At 40.2% G+C, this 16,529-nt stretch overlaps 1 protein-coding gene across 1 annotated transcript in view; it reads right to left on the bottom strand.

Annotated features, from left to right (window-relative positions):
* Nucleotides 1-16,529, bottom strand: part of LOC134320326 (dynein axonemal heavy chain 8-like) — a 58,157-nt gene that overhangs the window by 40,338 nt on the left and 1,290 nt on the right. Inside the window, exons 2-32 of the mRNA XM_063001677.1 lie at nt 15,989-16,119; nt 15,771-15,905; nt 13,805-13,889; nt 13,276-13,427; nt 12,997-13,186; nt 12,285-12,448; nt 11,574-11,750; nt 11,339-11,452; nt 10,409-10,516; nt 10,207-10,308; nt 9,982-10,128; nt 9,698-9,895; nt 8,435-8,511; nt 7,593-7,692; nt 7,387-7,506; nt 6,929-7,064; nt 6,664-6,848; nt 6,483-6,563; nt 5,716-5,832; nt 5,520-5,639; nt 5,308-5,443; nt 5,116-5,219; nt 3,979-4,085; nt 3,815-3,896; nt 3,586-3,725; nt 3,089-3,102; nt 2,691-2,863; nt 1,959-2,085; nt 1,402-1,637; nt 1,207-1,311; nt 98-211 (exon numbers count right to left, since the gene is read on the bottom strand). Coding sequence (XP_062857747.1) covers nt 98-211; nt 1,207-1,311; nt 1,402-1,637; nt 1,959-2,085; nt 2,691-2,863; nt 3,089-3,102; nt 3,586-3,725; nt 3,815-3,896; nt 3,979-4,085; nt 5,116-5,219; nt 5,308-5,443; nt 5,520-5,639; nt 5,716-5,832; nt 6,483-6,563; nt 6,664-6,848; nt 6,929-7,064; nt 7,387-7,506; nt 7,593-7,692; nt 8,435-8,511; nt 9,698-9,895; nt 9,982-10,128; nt 10,207-10,308; nt 10,409-10,516; nt 11,339-11,452; nt 11,574-11,750; nt 12,285-12,448; nt 12,997-13,186; nt 13,276-13,427; nt 13,805-13,889; nt 15,771-15,905; nt 15,989-16,117 — 3,975 coding nt within the window. The 5' untranslated portion in view covers nt 16,118-16,119. The remainder of the gene's footprint in view (nt 1-97; nt 212-1,206; nt 1,312-1,401; nt 1,638-1,958; nt 2,086-2,690; nt 2,864-3,088; nt 3,103-3,585; nt 3,726-3,814; nt 3,897-3,978; nt 4,086-5,115; nt 5,220-5,307; nt 5,444-5,519; nt 5,640-5,715; nt 5,833-6,482; nt 6,564-6,663; nt 6,849-6,928; nt 7,065-7,386; nt 7,507-7,592; nt 7,693-8,434; nt 8,512-9,697; nt 9,896-9,981; nt 10,129-10,206; nt 10,309-10,408; nt 10,517-11,338; nt 11,453-11,573; nt 11,751-12,284; nt 12,449-12,996; nt 13,187-13,275; nt 13,428-13,804; nt 13,890-15,770; nt 15,906-15,988; nt 16,120-16,529) is intronic.

The raw sequence follows: 16,529 nt of genomic DNA, 5'->3' as shown, positions 1-16,529 counted from the left end.
CCGAACTCACTTAAATCCCTGCACCCTTACAATTAGATGGACTCGGGTCTGAAACAAAAGTGTCAGTGTGGCCCTCAGGAATGAGTTGATTGCTCACCGTTTCATACTTCTGGCCGAAAGTCATCAAGTCATTCTGAAACGTGCCGACTGATTCCAGGAGATTCTCTTTCAACTTGGGCTGCGCACTGACCAGTTCATGCTGGACTGCTCTCTGTGTAGGGGTTTTATATAAAAAACACATTAGACTTCATCTAAATGCTGTCCCTTCGTCTCCCACATGTTTCATTAAAACACCAGAATATGTAACATGGTTTTAGAAAGAACAGAGGACTCGATTTCAAAGCAACGCTTTAAATGGTCTATAAGGAGTTTGGTATGTTTTCCACAAACATATCTCATGCAAGTAAATGAGAGGGTAAGGTAGTCAGGGATGCCTGGTGATGCACTGGCACACTGTTTAGATGTATTTCCTGGGTAATACTATACTACTGGGTATAACTATACACTGGCAAGGCATAACATTATGACCACTATCAGGTGAAGAGAATAACACTGATTATCTCTTCATCACAACACCTGTTGGGGGGGGGGGCATATTAGGCAGCAAGTGAATGTTTTATCCTCGAAGGTTACATTTCAGGGCCAAATTGTGATGGCTAGACGACTGGGTCGGAGCATCTCCAAAACCGCAGCTGTTGTGGGGTGTTACCGGTCTGCAGTGGTCAGGAACAGTGGTAAACCCGGCGTCAGGGTCATGGGCGGCCAAGGCTCATTGATGCACGTGTGGAGCGAAGGCTGGCCCGTGTGGTCCGATCCAACAGACGAGCTACTGTAGCTCAAACTGCCGAAGAAGTTCATGCCGGTTCTGATAGAAAGGTGTCAGAGTCGACGGGTCAGGGCTGTTTTGGCAGCAAAAGGGGGACCAACACAGTATTAGGAAGGTGGTCATAATGTTACGCCTCATCGGTGTATATATTTCATATAAGCTGGACTGCAGTTAATAACACACTACTAAACACATTACTTAGACCTAGGGCATCACCAGCAGTGTTTTCACTGCTTTCCAGAGCCACGGTGACCCTGACCAGAATGGATAAATGATTGAATAAATGTTTAAATGAAGGAAGAATCAGCCATGAATCATCTGTGATGGATCTTTCATAAAGACAGACACTGTGGAATCTGAGTTGAGAATGAGGAACGTACCTCTTTGGACTGCAGTTTAGCAAAAGAGTATCTTAGTGTATCCACACCCTCGGCCTCCTCCTTCGTCACTTCCACTTCAAACTTGTTTAGTATAGAATAGGCTTCCTAAAAACATCACTAATCAATTTCATGTCTAAAATAAACCATAGATTAGTAAGATAAGGATTAGAAATATGGCTTATCATTATGTCGGACCTCGATGGGCCCCATGGTCATGTCCATTATAATTTCTGAGTCCCGGATATTGGACAGGGCTTCCATAGCGAATCTCACGTCGTCCAGGTCAGCTATAGGGCGTGAGAGTTTTTTTTGCTGCTCACTAATGAAAGCGATCATGTCCATCAGCTTCTTCTTGTATTCCTTTTGTACGTACTTGCACAGCATCAGTTTCCAGGCTTTCGCTTCCACACTCAGGGACATCTTCAGTGGAGCTACAGACATCACCAACACAAACAACAAGCATGTGAATAAATGAAGCAACACTGTAAAATTCTGTAGGATTTAAGGTTATGACTTCAGAGTCTGAGCTGAACCAGCCGTATGCACAGAAGACGTGGAATAGGCGTACCTGGCACATCCCAACCCTAACTTCAATCCACCTATTTTTTCAATATTTAACAGTGCAATATAATTATATTAAACAAAACCAGTGATGCACTGCAGCTTTGATGACATTAATGTGCCATTTTTCACACATAACACATAAAAACCTCAACTGTAATAGCTAATGTGAATATTTGGTATTATTTTACCTGTTGACAATTCCATTCCACCTAAAACGACGATGGGCGTGATGTCCGCGATCTCCTGTTCAACCGTTTCATAGTGTAAAATTTGCTCCTTTATCAGGTATAGGTCGGGGTTGCTACTGATGAATTCCTGACAGAAAACACAAACATGCGTTTATGATTTCATATTAAACAAATGTACACTGTTATAGTGATGTCTTTAAAATGTGATTCTTCAAAATTTGGGTGTTTATTCCACTTATAATCACCATTTACAAACTATTTTCAATCCTCCTTAACAATGTAAAAAACTCCAGCAGAATATCACATTCTATCTGTAACAAGTCCATCTACTGGGAGCTATAATATGGCTAACAGAGGGGGCATGAAGGCGCAGATCAACAGCAGTCACCCGTCACTCCAGTAGGAAGTGTTTCCATTCATCATGGTTTCTTATTCACAGATTTGTCGGCTCCTCAATCATGAGGCCGGCACAATATTTGGAAACACCTGCCGCCTGAGTATTACTGTTGTATTACCGCTGTATTACACCTAACAAAATGTAAACATAACATGATCTATTCAGGTGGCACATCGGTGCCGCTGAGAAAGTGAGAGCTGCACAGTGACATGGACTGATGACCTGGGTTTGATCTAATCAATGTCTGTGACAAATTTAACATGTTGTAATTGTTTATCCAAGTCCAGTAGTTTTGTCCGTTTTACATTAATAAGTTGAGTTGAGTGTTGAGCTACCTTGACTTGGTCGTCTCGGTCCTGATCCCAGATTACTTTGAAGGCTCTGAACTGACTGAGCACATCTCCGGGCTGTTTACCCAGGAGGTTCACCCCTGACATTAGAAGTCCTACAGGCTTGCACACATCCTTGTTTTCAGAAACACTCTGGAAGAAGTTCCTCAGCCGCCCAGCTAGAGAAGAAATTTCCATTTAAACGTTTTTAAACTCAAAATGTCGGATGCTTTCAAATGTTAAAACGAGGAGAAAAAGTTAATAATGTTTTATTGGAATTATTTCACGATCTTTATTTAACATTCACAGCCTTAGTGCTTTAAAAAGCTGTGTTAGCCTTTATAATCGATTAGAACCAATTAAAAACATATTAACAAAGGCGTGTACATTATACTTTGGTTTACACCTGGTGCCCATGCTGCCACACAGATGAAAAAAAAGCCGTCAGTATGTCGTAATAACGAGAAAAGTTCATTTCCTTAAATGCTGCGTAGCCGAACCCAGCTTGAAGACATTTAAGATGCTGTAGCTTGTAACCTTGTAGCTTGCTGTGCCGATCAAGATTCTCCATTAGGAATAGTGCATGTCTAAGATATGTGAGCGGTTTTTACGTCTATATAAAGACTAAGATTTAAGAATCCTTCGCAGTGTTTAAATAGTGATAAAAATATCATCTGTGCTGCTCAGTGACACCAAAACTCATGAAGTAAAAAAAGCATGAAGTAAAATTTGATTCTCTTTATAACAACATACTGACATTTCTTTTCATCTGTGTGGCAGCAATACGCTTCCGGACTTTACAGTACAGAATATGTCTTTCTGTTTTTTGCAGGAAACAAAACAACTCCAAATGCATCAAGCTGAAGGGAAACCGTGGAAGATTCTTAATGATTGTTAATGCCGCCTCTTACATCCAGACTTTCCAACGTCGTCTGAGCGGCAATCCTGTTTCCAGCATGCCACGCCGCGGCTCACCTCCAGCACCAGATGCACCAGGTGAATGATTGCTTGCTGGATCTTATCAAGACTCGGTATCATCACCTTCATCAGAACACAGAACTCTCAATGTGCTTATGGTTCCAAGATTCAGTAACAGCACAGAGTAAAGCATTAGTAATATAAACACTTACCACATTGGGTATGGTCAGGTGGATCTCAGATTTTATTAAAGTTATCACCTCATCTGAGACACTGGGATGGCCGCCAGATGAGCTAGAAAGAAAAAATTACTGCTTTAAATGTTTTGTGTATTTTTTAATGATTTATTTACATGGTGAAACATGTTCATTCTCACCTGGAAATAAACAATCTTCTTTTTAACGTGTCCAGAGACAAACATGTGGCCTTCACCAAAGCGTCCAGAAGTTTTGCGCTGAAGTGAGCATACAGTTCTCTGCACTCCTACAAATAACCAGGAAAATAAACAGCAGGGCCATTAATGATTTAAATCTAAAAATGATTTAAATGTAATTACATTGTTTTTAGGTCTCTTTATCACATGAACATAAAATTGTTATTGTTTGTTTTATACATGGTATGTTTTACATCATAACTGGTGCCCTTGCAGGCCAAACAGAACTAGGTGGAGATTGACGGTGTGGCTCGATTACAGAATAATGTCTTTCTGCCTTTCCAAATCTGGTCGGGAGAGAAGGCATGGAGGTGCAGATGGTTGCCATTGTTTCCGCGTAACAGACAGTCACCTGCGCCTGGTTGAACTTTCATTTGTTCCAGGTGGAGATGTTTCTTTTTATTACAGTTTCACACTTACAGATTTGCTAGCACCTCTGTTGGATCAGATTTGCCAGCTCCTTGTTGGAACTGTGAACTACTTGTGATAATAAAAATAAAAATAATAATAAGAAGAGAATGCTGTTTGCTAAGCAGAAACCAGATTGCTAGTGAAAGCGATGCAGAAGTGTTACTGTTGTGTCTGATGCTCCACGGGGAAGTATGAGTACACGATGCACATCACTGTGTTGCTTACCATTTACAGCTAAAGGTTTTGTGTGTGAGACAGTAATACGGTGGCTTCAGGGTATTAGTGGTTAACATTTCACTTGGTGCATTGGTATAACAAATATTAGGTGGAGCAGTGGTCATTTACTTTGGCCTACTATTGCTGAGATCAGGGGTTCGAAACTCAGAGGTGCTACCAGGCAGGCAAGCATCTACAGTGGCATGATTGGATATGTCTTAAAGGGAGATGGGTAGCTGAAGCCATGTGATAAATTGACATCCTGTACTTATTTAACACCGTCCTTGATTTATGTAGAACATGGGAAGCTCTAACTAGAAGGTCTATATATATTATATACATATATACATATATATATCAGTTTGTTTTACAGGCAGTATTTTAGTTATAGATTAATCTTAACTATAGGTGAAGTATTTATTTTAGCTGACAAATAGTGGACCCAGCATTTACGTTTTTAAAGTCTTCGTCTTTATCAGCTTCACGGGCTTCTGCCTTGAACCTGTCTTTATCGTTTGATGAGCCCAGATCTTCTGAGAATGCAACACGTTTGTGTCCTACAAATACAAAACAGCATCATTTTCGTTACTTCTGTTTATATAGAAACGTTTGCAAGGCCTGTTCAGATCAATCTAATCAAAATACCTTTAGGTTTCTCAGCCGGGTCTTTGCTTTCTTTTGGCTCATAAATAGCACTGAAGATTAAAGTCAGTTCCTTCACTGCCTCCTCTACGTGGCTGCTCTTTTGGTTGAGAGTCTGAGCCCACAGCTTAGTCTGAGCCTGTATCAGATTTAAATGTTACTTCATCATAAAGTATTCTTAAGCATCCCGAATGCTGGGGGTAACATGACGTTACCTCGTTGGTGGTAATCAGGTCCTGTAGAGATGAGGCTCTGTCCTCTGGCAGGGTGATGAGGACAGTCTCGGAGATGTTGTGTAAAACACCTTCAATGCGAATCTCGCAAAGATCTGTCACCTGAACATGTTACATGCAGTTAGAAGATACTGTTAATCATGTCACTATTGTTCTCACATACACACTCAGAATGTACCTTCTTTAGAACATGCTGCAGCTCAGCCATGGCAGCATCAAGATCATTTAAAAATGTGTCCAGGATGAGAGACGACCAGCTGAGAAACACCAAGCCTTGACGAAGCACAGAGTCCACCTGGTACACAGAGCAACTGCATTAGATAATATAATCATTCATTCTCTGTTTTACCACTGCCTTATCCTGGTCAGGGCTGCAGTGGGTCTGATTCACCAGGCAAAATGCTGAAAACACCCCAGACAGACACACACACACAATTAGGGCAATTATTAGTAGCTCCAGTTAACCTGACTGCATGTCCTTGGACTTGGACACAGGGAGAACATGCAAACCCCACACAGAAAGGACCCTAGACCTAGGGGAATCAAGCCCAGGCCCTTACTGCTGTTGTGTATTCTGCTTTACTCTGAAGCAATCAGACCTACAGTGTGAAACAAGCCATGGAAGAAATTTAAGGGAGACCCAGCTGATGCACACTGTGATAAGACACTTAATCTAGACCAGGGTTTTAAGCAACCCAAATTCATTTTGTCCATGATTTTTTACACAACCCAGGCAACACAAAGAATGCTATTTACTGTATCTGGTCTCACTGTGATTTACAAGATGTAATATAAAGCCTCCATTTCTCTGCGACCCACTTTGTCTGATTCACGACCCACCCAGGGTTCGAAAAACACTGATCTGGCATTAATTCATATTTACATGTTGATATATTCTATTTAATAATTTATCAGATATAAAAGCCAGTGAGAAGAATATCATACCTTTTTTATTTTTGATATCATCAGACTGTAAAACATAGCAGGAATTTCCTCAAGCGTATCCTCATAACTGCTGATAAACGTCTACACATCACAAACCAAACACACACACACACACACACAGTTCACTGTGATTAGCAGGTTTGTTGTAAAGTGAATGAACTGAAAGCTCATTTTTTCCCACCTCTAATCTGAATTGTGTTGTCTTTAGGTGTTTCTCTGTCCTAAACATATACAGAGCCTTCTCGGGAACCTTCAATCCCAGTTTAATCAAGCATTTAATCTCTCGTAATGTCTCGTTTATTGTAGAACTGTTCACCAGCAGTTTCTTTGATTCTGGGTCGCGAACAAGCAGGGTTTCATACAGGGCTGTAAAAGAGGTAAAATCATGAGTGTTTTCCATCATTCCTTTAGGGTTCAAATGTAACAGAAACGCTTAAGATACTTGCCATATTCCAACTGTGGGAACCTGTTCATCCAGGCTGTATAGTAAAGAATCTCAAACTCCACAAACACCGCTGCAGACCTGTTGTACAGCTGCACAACATCCTGCCCCTCAGATGTGGACAGGACCTCTGAGTTTTTCTGCATATTGTTTATACAGCATGTGTAAGTACTTGGTGTATATGGTGAAAATGTTTTTTAATTATTACATAAAACTGAACTGTTCCAAATACACATTTACTGGGACTTCTACTAACAATTCTTATTAAATGATTGAGCTATTTTGTTTTAATTATACTGAATTATTAGCATTAGATTATTTTGCAGGACCTTTCACTAGCAACAAATCATAGTGATTGTATAAATAAATGAAACAGTGAGTCAGGGAGGCTTATGAAAGCAGTGTAGCACAATATGAAATGTTCCTTTAAAAACAAGGAGCGTTCATAAAGTCTGTGTGCACCTCAATGTAACTGATGGGTTCCTGTATTTTGCTGAACAGCTGCCTGACCCAGACAATCCTGCCCGCCACTGGAGGCATGTTTCTGCCTATGGGAGGATCTTCTCTGTAGGTCTGATAGTGCTACACATATAAACACAGGAGTTAATGTTAATTCTGTTGTTCTTTTAGTGTGACAATGATCCTCAGATCTTTAGACCAGCAGAGACCTGGTTTACAGCTTCGAGCTCTGTGACGTAGTGCTGCAGAATCAGGTGGAGGGTTGTGGAGATTTCTGCCTGCAGACACGACATGTTCAGTTTCTGAAACCTAGAAACCAAACACATTCATTAACGACTGAACGTGATCTGCTTTGTCAAACATTAGCTGATATAAGATAACACGGGGGGGGTTAGGGTTAGGGTTAGGGTCAGTCTGTTTGCCACCTTAAACTGTACCATTAAATAGTTCTGCATGAATAATAATTACAATAACAATAACATAGTTCTGAACAAAGTGATAGAAATCAGCTATAATACTTAAAGAGATCAGCAAGACGTGCAGGAGCTAAACCGGACTTTGTAGTAACAAATGTACCAGACTGCCAGTGTAACTTAATTATCCTGCCATAATGTAATCTGGGTTTTTAGTGACTTTTTATACGTCATACTGCCTTATTACAGCGACCGGTTTCTGGCAAATTATTCACACACATTTCCAGCTAAATCAGTCTCTCTGATGTGGGTGTCTGAATTGAGAACTGGTCATCCTGTCTGGAGTGTTTCTGTCACCCACTGCTATAATGGTCAGTCCTTTTTATTGATACTCAGTGTGAATAAAACAAACTTACAAAGACCGGTTAAGACTTTTTACATCATATCAGCCAATGCCTGATTGTATAGATCTCTGATCCAGTCCTTCCTCTATTTTTTTCATCAGACTTTCAAACAATTAACCAGTTGAAGGCAAATTCAAAAGCATTTGAAGCCCCGATTTAACTATTATAAACCCAATACGATACACTGTCTGTACTGTAAGATGTGGATTTGAATAGCTGTATGTTAAAGAGCACCTTTGTAGGAGGTTTAAGGCTTGTTGAGATGAAAAAATCTTGGAGAAACATTTTCTCATTAAATCTTGAAGTTGGTGCTGAAGAAAAAAAAAATGATATGTTTAATTGTATATATGTAAAAGTAATTGTATACATGTAAAAGAGTGCAAACTGCAGCTGAATTAATTATCCTGTAATTATGCTAGACGTTTATATTACATTAATCATAATGATAAATGACGTATGAAAGGATAATCTACTCTGGTCAGACACAACAAATAGAACTCTTTGGTTGGCACATTCAGTTTGGAGGGAGAAGGATGGCACATATCCATAAAACAGCACACCTACAAAGAAGTATGAAGCTGAAAGCATTAGGATATAAGGCTGCTTTTCTGTAAACGCTACAAGAGCACAAAATCTGGGAACATACCAGAACTTACTACAGAAATAATCGTAATATTACGAAAATAACTCGAGACGTGATTCTAAAATAAAATGATAATGCCCGAATCTCCGGACATAAATTATTTTGGAAATTTAACAGTTTTTTAAACTGTGAGTACATCAGAAATACCACAATTGTGAAATGGAACGGGCCAAATCCAACCTGTAATGCTGTAGAACAGTGGTGCCCAACCACTGGGCCACAGGCCGGGTCATTTATTACCGGGCCGCACAGAAAGAATAAATAATTAGAGATCGCTACAAAGGCAATGACAACACTGGGGCCAGTGATAGCTCAGTGGTTAAGGTACTGGACTAGTAAACAGAAGGTTGCCGGTTCAAGCCCCGCCACCACCAAGTTGCCACTGTTGGGTCCTTGAGCAAGGCCCTTAACACTCAATTGCTCATTGTGTAAGTCGCTTTGGATAAAAGCGTCTGCTAAATGCTGAAAATGTAAAATGTAAAACACTGGGTCCATTTCTAACATCCTATCTTTGTGAAGCGGGATTTTCTGCAGTGGTGAAAGTTACGGATTAGACCGAACATAAGGAACAAACTTCAGGTGTTATTGCCTCCTATCACCCCTAGGTGGGGGTGTCCATTATTGGTGAGTAGTATTGTTATGCACTTTGTGTTTTTATTATGCCCGCTGGCCCGTGAAATTATATCTTATATGAAACCGGTATATGGTGCAAAAAAGGTTTGGGACCGCTGCTATAAAAAGCAAATGATGTCTTAGTGTAGACATTCCAACTTTAACTACTAACAACGGCACTGGAAAAAAGTACTAATGAGTTTAGTCTGTTTAATGTTTCTTAAGTCAAACACTCCACTCACCTCCAGGTTACTGATGTGAGACATGAACTCGGTAAAGTCCACCTCAAACACCTCTCTTCTTTGAGCCAGTATGTCGTACTCCTTCTTTTTTATGTTGATGTAGATGTTCTGAAACTTTGCAGCTAGAGCCTCGAGCCCTTCGATTCTTGACTGGCCGAGGGCCGAGAACGATTTTATCACTGTGATCATCTGAGTTATCTAAAAACACAAAACACTTCAGGGATTCAGGGATGGACCAGGACGGCTCTGCTCGGTGTCGTGGTCATGTGAAAATGGCTGGTCACCTTCTCGAGCCTCTTGCAGAAATCGTCAAACTTGCGGAAGATGTACATCTCCGACACCTCGAATGATTTCCCGGGCTGCGTCTCGAGCCTCTGCTTCTTCGTACTTTGGAAGCATGACCGATACTCCTCAAACAGGCAGATACACTCCTGTTGCAAAAAGATAACAGACGATTCGTTTAACTGGATATAAAACGAGGAGAGCCGAATAAACAAACCACACCCTACCTGCATCTTCTTAATGAGATCGTGTGTGTCCTGATCCCAAATGCTTGAGGTGCCATTATTAGTAAGGTAAGCTCTGCAGGCGGTCACCATCTGATTAGTAACCTGTAATGATGTATACACAGTATTTCGGATTCTCTGTATGATCAAATGAAACCACCAGGTAACTAAAACAATCCAATCAAATATACAAGTATGCACGTACTTTAATAAAAAGTGTAGACATTCGTTCAGACGTGTTGTAATATCTTGACACATCATGTATCATGCAAATGGTGGTGATGAGAGTCCGGATACTTTTAGTCATGGTGACCTAAAAATAATATAAACACAGAAGTGATACAAACCTAATAAACGGTGATAGTATTAGGGAAGAGCGATTTAGCCAAAAGTATGTGGACACACAGCATGCGCTAGAGGGAGAAGTACATATTGAAAAGAAACAACGTTCCTCCAGGACCAGGGTGCAACACAGAACAAAAAGGCCTACAATAAATACAAAAGACATTTCTAATCTAAAAAAACAATATATAGAGGCAAGAGTAGTGTTGGCCTGTACATGGTACTGAGAAGATGATGAGTGAGGTGAAAAACAAGTACATCCCATACCAAAACCATGGGTGCAAGTATAGTGTTCCCACCCAAACTGAGGCTGTCACAGCCTACTCAATTCTGGGAAGGCTTTCCACAACATCTTAAAATATCTATAGGAATTTGTGCTCCTGATTTCTTCCTAGCATGTTCAGTAGTGCTAAGGTCAGGGCTTTATGCGAGCCACTTCAGTCCCCTCAGCAAACTCATTAAACCATGTCTGTATTAACCAGGTTATGTGCATGGGGTGCAGTCAAACTGGGGCACCCTCAAACTCCAAGAGAACGATCCACCTCAGAACATACAGAAGTTAAAGGAGTAGCTGATAATGTCCTGCTATAAGATACCACAGGACTCTTTCAGATGTCTGAGCAGGTCAGAGCTGTTTAGGCAGCACATATGGCGGGTAGTCCTAATGTTTTGGCTCATGGGTGTGCATATAGGTCATATACTTAGGAGCACAAAGATTAAATTCTTATTTTCTTTTATTCACTTACCCTAGTGAGCCACTAATTCTGAGCACGTTGGAGTAAAGTACACTTACTGGATCAGAGTTATAAAGAGGCCGACATATTTTCTCCAGGCTGGAGAGATATTTTACGTTGTCCTTAGCCTCGTTCGCACAGTCAGTTATTCTGTTATCTAGCTCCCGCCATAGCTGAAGAACAAAACCATTTTATTAGAGCCACAATAAACTGTGGTGTACGATATCATGCCTATCTCTGTACGTCATTATACATCACCATTAAAAAACAGATATTTTTTATGATGTCTTGTACCTTTATGGTCTTTGATCGGTTTATATGAAGGACGTTCACCACAGTTTTACATTCTGAGCCTTTGATGTGTTCTATGATGGAGCTGAACTTTGCAGACATCCTTTTCCAGTGTTCGAGTTCTGTCAAAGGCCCCAACGCATCATCTTCTCTACGAATCTGATTCCTTTCTGTCAGCACCTACAACCCAAAAGGTCTCACACGGTCACCTTTAAATCTGCACGACAGGATGTAGTGGCAGTACAAAGACCATAGATTTGTGGCAAGGCAGTGTGTCAGACGTGCTAAAATAACTTAATAAATAACATGTATGGTACATTAGTATGGTACATTAATATTACCCAAAGCTGTAGGGAATATCTCTAGTTTCTAAGCTGCTTATTTGCAAGGGGTGCTGGAGCCTATCCCAGCTCTCAATGGGCGCAAGGCACACAGAAACACCCTGGACGGGGCTATTGTACCTCTAGCTATAGTATACATCTTCATGTTCCTGTTCTGTCATGTTTGCTGTGATTTTGATAGCTGTTTTTAATTAAATGAAGCTTAAACACCTTGTTGATAAGAAACCATGTGACGTGATTTAAATTTTAACAGGTCATTTATGGTAAATTGAAAGCTAATGTGACTGAAACACTTTAAAAAGTCGTACATGTGCTGTAAGGGCAAATTTACACAGGTAACATGACTGTACTGTTGTTATGTGAAGGCGCGCACCTGTTCGATCTGCTTGTGCCACCCCATTAAAATCTCCTCGAGTCTGCGCACCATGTCCGCGTCTTCAGCCGCCGCTTTTATATTCTCAAAGGTCACAAGTCTGGAGAAGTCGATCTCTGAGGCTTTTGTTAGTTTAACGGTACCCTCGATGCTCAGCTGCATCTCTGCAGAATGAATCATACATGACCAGCTTAAACACGGGGGGGTCTAAACACAATCTAGTCGTATCCGATTCCTCGACTGTAACTACTCCCACGCTGAAGCACAGACTATCAAGCGCTTCCTCTGACACATGTGCAGTCACTGACCGCTTCTTTTTTCCTGCCAGGAACAGCATATCACAGAGAGGCACATCAAAAAGAACCCGACTCATGCAGATGAAGCGTTTGGCTACTGCACACGTGTCAGAGGGGGCGTGTGTTAGATACTGCCCTCCTCAAACAGGGTCAGGTCTGCAGCAGTGGAGGGGCGATATAATCGAGAGAACTGGATATGACTAGGTTGGGAGAAAAAGGGAAAATGCATAAAAACAATAAAAAAAGAAACCTAGAAATAACCTCAGTTAATTTACATTATCTAAACATAAATTACACCAGTCAGGATTCTATTTGCCTTTTAATTCTTTATCAGAACCAGCCTACATACCACTGTTTATAACCTTTTTAGAATTACAGAAGATATAAAAACACATATTTTTAAAACATACTCTTACCATCCAGAAAGTGCGTGAAGTGAAACAGGTCATCTCTAAAGTTCTGCTTGATTTTCTCTCCATGTTTAGACTGGTTTAAAGCCCCCCAGTTCTCAGTTGTACAAACTGCTGGTATGTACACATTTGATAACAAATCTCTTATTCCTTTCAGCATCCCCTCTGTGGCGCTGAGCATGGATAGATAAATCTCCTACAATAAAAACAGACCAGGCATCTCTGAAATGAGCACAGCTCACTGCAGAAATAATAACAATGTGCTAACTAAGTGCAGTTTGTCACCTTGTGGATGTTCGCTGGGTTGAGTGCAACATCCGCGTTGGTTCTCAGAAAAAACAAACAAAGTCCTTCAAAGCATGTGTCGGACATATCGGCCAGGAACAGTCGCATCATTTTGGTTCCCTTCGACACGCCAGGAAAAGTGCGACCACATTCTACAGCATTTAATATGAACAGGATGAGAAAAGAGAGTGTTCAGTAGCAGAAATTACCTTTGTGTAATATTATAGTGAATGTCCTTAATTGGCCAAATCCTGTTTAAATAATAATAATATGCTTCCTTAACAAATATTGAATCAATACATAACAGCAACACCCTGTCAATAATAAAACATAAATGTATGTAAATAAATGAATTAATACACAATGTTTAAGAGACGTAGGGAGCAGAACATACATGCTGTTTATTACTGTGCATGACACGACTATGCTGTTGTTATAACAATATAGCTGATTTGTGGATATTCTTTAATTTGTTCTGTTAATACAGATAAAAAGCAACATAAAGACGTTCAGCTCTTCATGTCCTCACCTACTCCTGGAACCTCTGATTCCTGGTACGCAAATGAAATAACTTCTGACCCTCCTTTGGCAAAGAAATCATCAAACGGTGCTAACTATCAAAAAAAGACAGAAAGGCCTGGTTATGTGGTGCATTTTAAATGCAAAATAAGTGAAAGAAACTGAGTTATGCATCACTGTTTGGCTAAGCAATACATTTAATTGTAGTTTGTTTCCGTTATTTTGTCCACCTCTGTTGCTTTCACTGTATAAATTAGGGCTGGGCGATTTTCACGATTAATTCGGTTAATTCGCATGAACGTTTTCAATCGCGATTGTTTACATACTTTATATTTTAATGAAAATACCAACATGTCACGAAGCAGAAACTGAGCAGACGCTCGCGGAATATAAATCAGGGAAAGTTTCATATAAAAACAGGGTACAAAACCAGTTGGAGTCCAAAACCAGCGAAAACCAAAACAGTAAACGGAAGATAACAAGGATTATACACGCTAACGGTTAGATTCAGAAATAAGGAGCGCAAACACGATCGGCAAAACGAGACACAAACAGAAGAGTTTCATTAAGATTCACTGAATCAAACACCGCTGAACTGAATCAAAATACGGAGCCGATGAGCGCGATCAGGATTGGCTGGAAAGTAACGAGTTACATTTACTCGCGTTACTGTAATTGAGTCGGTCTTTTTGTGTACTTGTACTTTTTAAAGTAGATTTTACAGCCTGTCATTTTACTTTTACTTAAGTTCAGTTCAGTTCATTTTATTTATATAGCACTATTGCAGACAATAATGTCTGCCCAAAGTGCTTCACAAAAAGTACAAATTTACATGTACACACATACATATACACACATACATATACACACATACACAAACACAACGACATAACCCATCAATCTCAACTATTATCATAGGCCATAGCATAAAAATAAGCTTTTAATTTAGTTTTAAAACAGGTCAATGATGATGCAGCCCTAATCTCTAGCGGCAAACTGTTCCACAATCTTGGGGCCGCAATTAAAAAGGCCCGATCTCCTTTTTGCTTTGATCTGGATCGTGGAACAAAAAGAAGTAGCTGAGATGACGACCTTAAGGCTCGCGCAGCCTCGTAGCCTTAAGTAAGTTTTGTACTAAGAATTGTAATTCACTACATTTTAAATCACATCCGTTACTGAGTAAATAAATCGCGTCTGGGAAACTGCTGCAGTGAATTCTGCGATAGGGAGTCGGATCTTTTGTCTCGGTTCCTTTTAAAGAGCCGTATGTATGTAATGACTCCCAAATGCGCGAATCGGTTCCTTTATTTTGGCTTAAAGGGCCGTTCAATGGAATCGAATCATTCTACGACACATAATAGTGGTTAACACAGTTTGAAGGTTTTATGGGACTAAAATGACACATTACACATCCTTACATGTTTAAAATGTTGTATCCACCCCCCAAATCACAAGAGGACAAAATCAAAGCTGAGTTGAGTGATCGCTTGATGCCCCCCCCCCCCAGTGTAGATACTGATACAGACTCACTCAGTGGTGGAAACAGCACAGTACAGGCTCGTACGAGTTCCTTTTAAGAAACCTGTAAAGGACTTTTTGTAGTTTTTTTTCCTAATGTAAGGAGGTTCTGCTGAACATCATTTAAAATTAAAGTTGTTTGTGAGCTATTCTTAGATATAGATAGATAAGGATATAGATCATTTAGATCTATTTTGTTTTAATTATTGTGATATCGTTATTGTTATAAAGTTTGAGTCCCTTAAAAGGATTATTATAGGTGGTGCTGTTACTATTTTTGCACTTCTGCAGCCTTTAATTACAATGCAAAAAAAGAAATTTGAGTCTTATTTTAATTGCATTATACAAGAACAAAAAAAAATCTAAATCATAATCGACAATCGGGTATAATTTTAAAATAATCGAGATTTTTTTTTTTGCAAAATCGCCCAGCCCTATAAATCTGCTGTAAAACTTACTGATGGGGCATCAAGAATAAAATCTTCTACCGCTGAAACTTCCAGGCCAAGCCCAACAGCCAGGACTTCAAACATGTACTGGTGTGCTGGCGTCAGACTAGCCTTCCTCACCTCCCTCTCCTGTCTGAATCTGGCCTACAGGTTAACAAAGTCCTGCTGGTCAGCTTCACGTCTACAGAACAGGTCTTTCATTATGGTTTAATGTAAATTCATCTCACCTGTTTCTCCATTGTGGATTTGTGAATGGCCAGCATGCTCAAAGCAGACTGGTGATACCTGCCTGGCCTTCGCTTTACAGACTCTGATGGGTTCGTGTCCCCCATTTCTGCCTGCGAAGCTCCACTCATGTCTATCAAAAGCACAAGTGCATTAAATCCATATAAATTTATGTGATATTTAAAGCTGCCATATAAAATGAATCAGTCACATCACTTCCTGTAACAGGACAAACACTGATGTGACATGAACTTTAAAGGATCGTCAGTGTTTTTTAATAGACAATAAGAGTTTTTGTTTTGTACTACTGTATTTATGTGTCACCACAATGGATCTGGATGCTCTTCCTGAGGCGACCCTCCCTACTTAATAGTACACAGACAAATGCCCAACCTCCCCAATTTAGAATGTGTGTGTACTGTACAGTTTAGATTAGCCATTCCACCATCTGCATGTTTTGGATGGTGCTATCAAACCACAGTACACAGTAGAAAACCATGTGGACTTGGGGAGAACGTGCAAAATTTCTCATAGTCAGCAGCC

This window comes from Trichomycterus rosablanca, chromosome 9 (genome assembly GCF_030014385.1).
Source record: "Trichomycterus rosablanca isolate fTriRos1 chromosome 9, fTriRos1.hap1, whole genome shotgun sequence".
NCBI classification, from domain to species: domain Eukaryota; kingdom Metazoa; phylum Chordata; class Actinopteri; order Siluriformes; family Trichomycteridae; genus Trichomycterus; species Trichomycterus rosablanca.
Note: the sequence above shows the minus strand (reverse complement) of the source record. Positions and strands in the feature narration are given on the sequence as shown.